The sequence below is a fragment of the Miniopterus natalensis genome, chromosome 11, assembly GCF_054644295.1.
Source record: "Miniopterus natalensis isolate mMinNat1 chromosome 11, mMinNat1.hap1, whole genome shotgun sequence".
NCBI lineage: Eukaryota > Metazoa > Chordata > Mammalia > Chiroptera > Miniopteridae > Miniopterus > Miniopterus natalensis.
The window spans coordinates 10,549,763-10,559,824 of NC_142091.1; the positions used below are offsets into that span (position 1 = coordinate 10,549,763).

General features: G+C 39.1%; 1 protein-coding gene and 1 pseudogene across 11 annotated transcripts in view; one reads left to right on the top strand and one right to left on the bottom strand.

Annotated features, from left to right (window-relative positions):
• USP28 (ubiquitin specific peptidase 28) overlaps positions 1-1,756 on the top strand; it is a 59,816-nt gene extending 58,060 nt beyond the window's left edge. For 10 of the 11 annotated variants that reach the window (XM_087821531.1, XM_087821536.1, XM_087821528.1 and 7 more), the window contains 2 exons: positions 140-335; positions 1,405-1,756. In XM_087821531.1, the coding sequence (XP_087677657.1) occupies positions 140-335; positions 1,405-1,580 (372 nt within the window). In that variant the 3' untranslated portion in view covers positions 1,581-1,756. Of the gene's footprint in view, positions 1-139; positions 336-1,404 lie in introns of those variants that run through there. The other variant, XM_087821533.1, reaches the window with a different exon arrangement.
• Positions 1,757-5,555: 3,799 nt separating this feature from the next.
• LOC148091923 (ubiquitin-ribosomal protein eS31 fusion protein pseudogene) lies at positions 5,556-5,983 on the bottom strand (annotated as a pseudogene).
• Positions 5,984-10,062: the final 4,079 nt, after the last annotated feature.

The following is a 10,062-nucleotide window of genomic DNA, read 5'->3' on the forward strand; positions in this document are numbered from 1 at the left end:
GGAGGGATCAAATGGTTTTTAGAGATTCCCCAGGCAATTCCAATGTGCAGTAAAGTGTGGAAACCATGTGTTAGGATCTTCTCAAATAGATATTTATGTTTTTCAGGCTTTTTTTTTTCACTCTTCCTTTTATCTGTAGGAGCTGAATGCCAAAGCGGCTTCTCTCTTTGAAACCAATGATGACCATGCGGTAACAGAGGGCATTAATGTGATGAACGAGCTGATCATTCCCTGCATTCACCTCATCATCAATAATGACATCTCCAAGGATGACCTGGATGCCATTGAGGTCATGAGAAAACACTGGTGCTCTTATCTTGGGCAGGATATTGCAGGTATGTTGCTTTTAACAATCCCAATAATTTTTAAGTCTCTTGGGAATTATAGAAACTTCAGTGGGCTCCCTCTATAGCACCGGTTGCCAAACCTTATCAAGCAATTATGGGAACCCCTAGGATATATGCGAGTTAAGTGGGTCTGCTGTATAGAAACCAGTGGGAGCCATGCCTCTTCCTCCTGGCCTCTCCTTGCCTTTTCTGTGGCTGCTGAAGTGTCCCCTCCTGAAATGTCACTGCTTTCCAGGAGTGTCCGACCTCTGTTTTCATTTGCCAAAATCTGGACTCTAATTTCATAGTTTAAAAATCAGAATCCCTGTATGCAGCTTGGTTACCCAGCGGTGCCGTCACTGCAGGTTCCTCAGGCCTGAAGTGTCAACACATACCATGTTCCCAAAGTGCCTTGAGCCCAGTCAGTTCGTAAATGGACTCTTGCTTGTCTGAAGTATTTTAGGGAGGGATCCCAAAGCTAGTTACTTTTAGGAGAGTTTGATGGACTTAGAAAGTTGGTGTATACTCTAATATGAACCCTCTCTATTAGTTTCTCACTGGTGTAGACATAGTCTATTGACTGTTACAGTGCTTATTTATAATATTTATTGAAAAACGCTATTATAGTTAGTAGGTATGAATTTCCTTTTAATGTCTTCAGCTTTTGTTTAGACCATGTGTGATATATAGCTTAACTTAGTGCTCTGTGCATACACTGTACATTTTAATCCTTTGAAAGAAAATAGCTCCATTATATTTATGGTACAGAGTGTTACATCTGCTCTCAAGGTTTAAAAGGATGACTGATTGGGAGACCTGTCCATAATGAAGTCAGTATAGTTATTCTGCCATGTGCCAGGTGGCTGACAGCAGTGACCTGAAGCTTTGGTATATTTGGCGAGTAGATCTTTCTTCTGGTTGGGCCCAGAGGAATCGTCTTTTGTTAGCTGTCCCGAGCAGATCTTTGAGGTTGGGTAGTGGGCTGTATGGAGGGCCTTCCCATAGGGTTGCAGATTTAATTACTTTTACTCCGAGATCTGTTTAGCTATATATGTAACCATCCATTTTCTCTCCACAGAAAATCTGCAGCTGTGCTTAGGGGAGTTTCTACCCAGGCTTCTAGATCCTTCTGCAGAAATCATTGTCTTGAAGGAACCTCCAACTATTCGACCTAATTCTCCTTATGACCTTTGCAGCCGGTTTGCAGCCGTCATGGAGTCGATTCAAGGGGTTTCAACTGTAACTGTGAAATAAGACGGGTTCAAGGCCCGTCCTGGTCTTTGGTCGCCTACCTGTTGAACAGAACTCTGTTACCCACTGTTTACTTTGTGAAAGGAATTAGGTGAAAAAGTAAGATTCAGACCCTGACCCCAACCATGCTTTTGTGTAACAAAGGATTGAAAATAAAATTGCACTTTTTAGGAACAGAATCACTAAAGCAGTTTTACTGAAAGAGGTGGGAACCAGTGCGTTGAGGTGTTGGATTATGCCCAAGGACCTGAGGTGGCCTCTTGTGCCTACCGGGATGCTTGAGCTACTCTAAGCCTTTGCCACTTTTTAAGTTGTCCTTCAGTCATTAATATTTTTGACAGCAGAATAGGAGGGTGATTCATCAGAACCTGAACTAGATGAAAGCTCCTAGTTTTTACAGGTGACATTTGAAAATTTTTAACTGCCAGAGACAAGAAATATAAACCTTGCCTGGCTCTTGACAGGATGGCAAATGGGTTGCTGATAAGCCACCACCCTTTTATGTGTGGGTAGAATACAAGGTCATGTGGCCGTAAGATGCTGAACAGTCGGGAGAAAGCTGCCCCTCCTTTCTTCTCTCTCTCTTACTTTATATTTTTAAATAAACCAGAAAACCTCATGCTCAGTCCTGAATGAAAGAAAGGAAAACATTAAGGACTTTAGACGGAATAACATTGTGAAACTTGACAATGGTAGTGGGTTTGTGTGGTTGTTTGTTTTGTTTTTAAATGAGAAAGTGAGCATATGTAAACTCTTGGGTGTCTCATACTAGTACAGTGGACCTTGTTGTTTTTTGGTGGGGGAGCCTTTGTTTTACTTTTTGAATTTAAATATAGTTGGTATACAATATTATATTAGTTTCAGGGATACAGTAGAGTTATTCGATGTGATCACCACACTAAGTCTAGTAACCATCTGCCACCATGCAAATTTACCACAATGTTATTGGCTATACTTCCCTTTACCTGTTTCACCCATCCCTCCCACCACCTCTCCCCCCAAAACCAAACAAAAATAGACCCATAGGAACAGATCCAACTGTTGGTTAAAGATAGCATTTTGATAGTTGTTAACCATTTAGGTAAAATTTTCTAGGGTCTGAAAATTGTCGGAAACATGTCCTGGGCTGCTGCTGGCCCAAAAGAATGTTTTGATACCTTGCTTTGAAAAAATAAGGGATGTGGGTTTGTAAAAAGAAAAAAACTGTGTGTGTGTGTGTGTGTGTGTGTGTGTGTGTAGAGAGAGAGAATTATCCCCTGTTGACCATTTTAAAAAGGCTCCAGTTTGGGTATAGTGTTTTAACCAAATTTTCAGATTAATGAGGGAATTGTGGGAGGGAAGAACACTTGATACAACTATGCAGATTTTATAAATGTGCAATAAAAGTATTTGTTTTACCTTTGGTATGTATTTAAATGTGTATTTTGTAGTTTGGAAATGGAGTTGGTAAGCATTTGTCATGTTTCAGTTTTTCTTTTTTGAAAGAAAAAAGTAAATTGAAGGGTTAAGAAGTTTAATGGGGATGAAATAGGAGCAGGCAACAAACAGGCAGCTCTTGAGCAGCACCTAGTGGTGACTGATACCTTCTCATCCCACTTAACTAGTTGTATTGCATGTAAGTGATCCACTTTGTAATTTGTCAAATTTATAAGGCAAAAAAAACCCTTTTAACTGAATTTCTTATGTTTTTATTAAATTTATGGTTTGGTCATCTTTTACAGATATTCAGAGATACCTTTTGTGTTTTAAAGTTACTGCAAAGATTTATTTCATGGGAAATTGATCCATTTTCTTACCCACTGACTACCTTTTACTGTTTGAAATTATAAGCCATTTGCCTTTCACTTTTAAATCCCTGTCATTATTGAATACTGTGCAGTTACATTATTTCCCTTCATGTAACAACCCTGGGATGGTGATGGGTCAGGTGTCATAAGTAGTGGAACCAGGACACTAACCCTGGTGGTCTCACTTCATAGCCTGTGCTTTAACAACTGCTCAACGGTACTGGGTAGTCTTGTAAAATCTGCTTTGTACCTTTCCACATTAGTTATTTCCTGGTCAGCTACCCGGAATCCACAGTGGGCCAAGGAAGGAACAGAGCATCTATAGTGTGCGATGTTGAGTTTGCAAGGCTGGGACTCCCTCGTACCACCAGGGGGAGTGCTGGGAACTAATTTCTTTCCCTCACTGCTGGCTGCCTTCAGGCTGGCCTGGTTTCTTACCGAGTTCACAAACTGCCCCACGCTCAGGATGGTTTTCACGTGTTTAAAGGGTTGTGTAAAATGAACAAGGCGGGCGGGAGGAGGAGGAACCTGTGTAACCCTTACCTAAAATGCCTCAAGTCGACACTCCCTTGAGACTGGGTTAGATTTTCCCTGGTTAGCTGGAATTGCAGTCCTCTTCTGTGTGGATTGTTAACTCTTTAAAGAACTACGAGGTATATAAGCTCATTTTTACCCTGCCCACTTCAAGAAAGAGCTGTGAAGTGGGTATAGAACAATTTAAATAGCGAGTAAACTAGAGGCTAGTGTTGAATGGGATCCTGGGATGCAGCAGGGATAGGACGGGGGATTAATTGTAGCTATAGTTTATCCACTTCCACTGGTTGGTTTATTGTGTAAATATACCTTAAAACTTACTCACTAATTGTTATTGGAGTTGTTTGCAGTTTCTGGCTACTACCCATACTGTTGCCAGGAGCACTCATGTGCATGTCTTTTGATGCACACACGAATGCGTTTCTGTTGGTGTGTAACTATGAGTGAAATTACTGAGTCATAGGAATAGATAGATACATCTTTATTGGATACTGCCAAACAGTTTTCCAAAGCAGTTACACCAACTTAAACTCCCACCAGCAGTTTGTAAGAGTTCCAGTTGCCCCATATCTTTGTCAAGATTTGATTTTGTCAATATTTTTAAATTTACCTTTCTGGTAGATGTGAGATGATTCTGTTTTAATTTGCACTTCTCAGGTGCTGATGATGTTGATCATCTCTTTGTGTATACTTAGTGGCCTTTGGCTGTGATCTTTTGTGAAATACCTATTTAAGTCTTTTGCCCACTTTTTTGTTGGATTTATTGTCTTTTATTTATTGACTTATAGGAGTAAAAAATGTATTGTAGTTATGGAAACTTTTGGTCCTATGCATTGCGTGTATCTTTTCCCACTCTGGTTTTGCACTCTTGATATCTTTCAATGAAAACCAGTTTTTTAAGTGAATGTAGCCAGCTTACCATGGTGTCTTCTCCTTCTTAGTTAGTGCCTACTATGCCCTGTTGAGGAAATTATTACAAGGTCATGAAGATATCTGTGCTATCTTCCAGAAGTTTTACTATTTTACATTCCACAGGGAGCTAATCAACTCACACCAGTTATTGAAAACTGACAATTTCCCAGTGCTACACATCTGTCATAGATCAAGGGTCTGTGTCGGGGTCTGTTTCTGGGCTGTTTTGTCTGTTCCATTGGCTTGTCTGCTTGTACCAACAGAACACTGAACTAGTATAGCATTGTAAGTCTTCATTTCCGCACAATGCATTACCCAGTCTTGCACCCTTCAAGATCGTCTCGGCTAGTCTTGATCTTGTATATTTCCATATAAATTTTAGAATGGATTTGTCAACTTCATACATGCACACACAGATCTCCAGGGATTCTGATTAGATTTACAGTGACTAGAGATAATTTGGAGAGAACTGATATTCTCTGATCTATGAACATGATATATTCTATTTACTTAGGTTTTCTTTCATTTCTGTATAAAAATCTTCCAAATCTTCCATAAAATTTATTTCTGGATGTTTTCCAAGCTATTGTAAATGTCATTTTTTAAATTCCATTTTTGTTGTTGCTATATCTAAAAAATTGATGTGAGTTTTCTTGTTTGTTTTTTTGTGGGATTTTTAAAAAATGTTAGTTCTTGTCTTTTATTAACCCATATGCAAATACTTGAATTCCGGTTTGTGGATGCATTAGATCAGAAAACATTTGCCACAATACTGTCTGTCAAAGTGGCTGGCCATAAAACTGCAGCACCACATTCACTGAAGGGCACTCCCTACGAAGGTGGCTGATTTTGCCACTCCCATGCACTGTGTAGTAGTTCAGGACAGCAGCCTCACCTTTTTCATGCTCACTCCTCGTGGGAGAGCATAAGGCTTCTTTCTCTTCTTAGCACCACCACAAAGTCTCAGCACAAGATGAAGAGTCGACTCCTTTTGAATGCTGTAGTCAGACAAAGTAGGTCCGTCTCCCAGTTGCTTGCCAGCAAAGATCAGTCTTTGCTGATCAGGAGGAATTCCTTTTCCTGGATCTTGGCCTTTACCTTTTCTATTGTATCCGAGGGTTTAACCTCGAGAGTGACAGTCTTCCCCATAAGAGTCTTCATGAAAGTCTGCATCTTAGTGGGGGCTCCACTGCAGATGGCGGATCAGAAAGCCATTGATATTTTTATATCAACTTTGTATCCAATGACAGTGAAGAATTCACATCAATTCCAATAGAGTATCAGTAGTATTTTTAGATTTTCTATGTATACAGTTACGTTATCTGTGAATGAGGACTTTTATTTCTTTATTTCAAATTCTTACAACATTTATTTTTCTTGTCTGGTCACACTTACTAGGACTTTTGATAAAATGCTGAATAGAAATGTCCATAGTGGGCTTCCTTGTTCTCCAATATCAGGGTAAAAATTTTCAAATATTTTATCATTAAATATACTCTAGGCTTTTTGTAAATTCTGTTTATTAAAGACCGATTCCTTCTATTCCTAGTTTGCAGAGTTTTAAAATTACGAACGGATGTTGAAATTTATCAAATGTTTTTCTTTTCTTGAAATGATTACATGAACCTTTTCCTTTATTCTGCTCATGTGTGAATTACATTAACTTCAAATGTTAAACTGTGTTAACAGAGTAAACTGAACGTGATCATGATATAATTTCCATGTATGTGGGATTTATTTTTCACGTGATTATAATTTTTGCATATATATTCATGAAAGATTGGCCTTTAATTTTTTTTCTTATACTGACTTGGGAAATGTTCTCCCATTTTCTGTTCTCTGAAAGAGTTTGAATAAGATAGAACTGTTTCTTCCTTAATGTCCAGAAGAGTTCATCATCGAAGCCATCTAAGCCTAGAATTTTTTGTGTTTATAAGAATGCTATTATTTGGTGTTTTCATAGAACTATGTTTGTTATTTTCTTTTGCAAGTGATTTTTGTTTTTTTTTTCCCCTGGCTGATTTAAGTCAAAGTGTTTCAGTGATTCTTAACCTTGGCCAACAGTTCAGAATCAGCTGTATGATTTTTCAAAACAACTGACAAGGCCCTGGCAGGTTTGGCTCAGTGGTTGGAGTGTTGGCCCTCAGACCAGGGGGTTGCGGGTTTGATTCCCAATCAAGGGCACAGTCAAGGGCACATACCTGAGTTTTAGGACCCCCACCCTGGTTAGGGTGCATTCAGGAGGCAACTGATCAATGTGTGTCTCTCACATTAATGTTTCTCTCTTGTCTCTTCCTCTCTCTCCCCTCCTTTCCACTCTCTCTAGAAATCAATGGAAAAAATAACCTTGAGTGAAGATTAATCAAAACAAAACAAAACAGCTATCAAGGCCCTGGCCAGGTAGTTCAGTTGGTTAGAGCGTCATCCCTATACACCAGGGTTGTGGGTTTGATACCCAGTGAGGGCGCATATAAGAAGCAACCAAGGAATGCATAAAAAAAGTGATACAACAAATTGATGTTTCTTTCTCTCTTCTCCACTCCCTCTCCCCATTCATCTCTCTCTCAAATCAATTAAAAACAAAACAAAACAAAAGAACAGCTGCTGACTTGTTAGATTTGCTCCGGGCCCCTGATGCTTTCATGCTTTGAAAGCAGGTGATTCTGACACAGTCATGGCTGAGAACTACTTAGAAAGTGGCTTTTACATTGTCATCAACATACTGAATTCTATGGTTTCATTAAAAGACTGTAGAACCTTCTTCAATAATAGTTGACATTCATGCTCTTAATATGTTTTACTTTTGGCACATTCCTCGTGTTATAATCAACTTTGATACAGTATAAATAAATTGAAAAAAATTTTAATCTTTATGTTGAAAATATTACAGATGTCCCCCTTTTTTCCCCATTGACCCCTTCCACTGCCCCCCTGCCCCCCCCAAGGTCCTCACAGAAAAATAATTGTTTTTGTATAATTAACCTTTGTTTTAATTTCATAAACACATCAGTTTCCTAAAGTTTGCTCACAGCTCAAATTCTTAGCTATTCAGTCATTAACTACTTTTCTCTGAGCCAAAAACAAAACGCAAAGACAGCCTACCTGTTGGGAGAAGATACTTGCCAATGATACATTCAATAAATTTTCGATAGCCAAAATTTATAACTCATACAACTCAACACCAAAAGAAAATACCATTTAAAAATGGGCAGAGTACCTGAACAGACACTTCTCCAAAGAGGACGTAGAGATGGCCAATAGACTCCTGAAAAGATGCTCAATGTCACTAATGAAGATAGTTTAGGAACCTCTGGGACAACATCAAGTGTAACAACATTCACATCATAGGGGTACCAGAAGGAGAAGAAAGAGATTGAGAACCTATTTGAAAAAAAATTCTCTAACCTGGCAAAGGAAATAGACATAAAAGTCCAGTAAGCACAGAGAGTCCCAAACGAGATGAACCCAAAGAGGCCCACACCAAGACACATCATAATTAAAACTGCAAAGGTTAAAGAGAAAGAATCTTAAGAGCAGTAAAAGAAAGGCAGTTACCTATAAGGGAGCTCCCATAACAGTGTCAGTTAATTTCTCAACAGAAGCTTTTGCAGGCCTGAATGGACTGACAAAATATTCAAGATGATGAAAAGAACCTACAACAGTACTTTACCCAGCAAAGCTATCATTTAAAATTGAAAGGAGAAAAAGATCTTCCCATGCAAGAAAAAGCTAGAAGAGTTTATGACCACCAAAGCAGTATTATAACAAATGTTAGAGGGATTTCTTTAGGAAGGCAAATAAAGAATGTAAATATGGATAATAAAATGGTATTGATACATACCTATCAATAACTACTTTAAATGTAAATGCATTAAATGCTCCAATCAAAAGTCATAGGGTAGCTGAATGGATAAGAAAACAACACCCAGCCCGGCCGGCATGGCTCAGCAGCTAAGCATCAACCTAGGATGCAGGAGATTGCGGTTCGATTCCCGGTCAGGGCACATGCCCAGGCTGCAGGCTCGATCCCCAGTGTGGGGCGTGCAGGAGGCAGCTGATCAATGACTCTCTCATCATTGATGTTTCTATCTCTCCTTCTCCCTCTCTCCTCTTTTCTCTGAAATCAATAAAGACATATTTAAAAAAACAAAACAAAAAACACCCATACTTATGCTGACTACAAGAGACTCACTTCAGATTGAAAGACACACAGACTAAAAGGATGGAAAAAGATATTTTATGTATATATTATTTCAAATTAGTGTTTCGGGTTTCTCTGGATATATTCCCAGAAGTGGTATTGCTGGATCAAAAGGAAGCCAGTTAGTGAAAGACAAATACCATACGATCTCACTTATATGTGGAACCTAATGAATGAAATAAACTGATGAACCAAATAGAAACAGGCATGGATGCATGGAACAAACTGACAGCTGTCTGAGGGGGGGGAGGGGAGACTGGGGGTCTGGATGAGAGAAAGTGAAGGGATTAAACAAAAAATACATATATAAAGACCACATACACATACAGCAGTATGGTGATAGCCAGAGGGAAAGGGGGATGGGGGTAGGTGGAGGTGGGCAAATGGGGGATAAATGGGGACAGAAAGAGACTTTGCTTTGGGCAATGGGCACACGCTGCAGTGTGCAGATGATGTTTTGTTGAGTTGAACACTTGAAACCGATATGGTGGTGTGAATCATTGTCACCCCAATAAATTCAATTAAAAAAGATATTTCATGTAAATGAAAATGAAAAAAACTATGGTAGCATTACTTAGACAAAATAGACTTTAAAACAAAAAATAATAAGAGACCCCAGCCGGGCATGGCTCAGCGGTTGAGCATCGGCCTAGGATCCAGGCTGTCAGGGTTCGATTCCCGGTCAGGGCACATGCCCCGGCTGTGGGCTGCAGCAGATCAATGACTCTCTCATCATTGATGTTTCTATCTCTCCCTCTCCCTCTCCCTTCCTCTCTCTGAAATCAATAAAGATATATTTAAAAAAAATAATAAGAGACAAAAAGGAACATTACATAATGATAAAGGGATCAATCCAACAAGAGGATATAACCTTTGTAAATATTTAGCACCAATGCACCTAAATATATAAAGCAAATATTGATGGACATAAAGGGAGAGGTCAACAGTAATATAGTCGTAGTAGGGGACTTTAATACCCCATTGATATCAATGGATAGATCTTTCAGACAGAAAATCAATAGGGAAACAGTGACCTTAAATGACACATTAG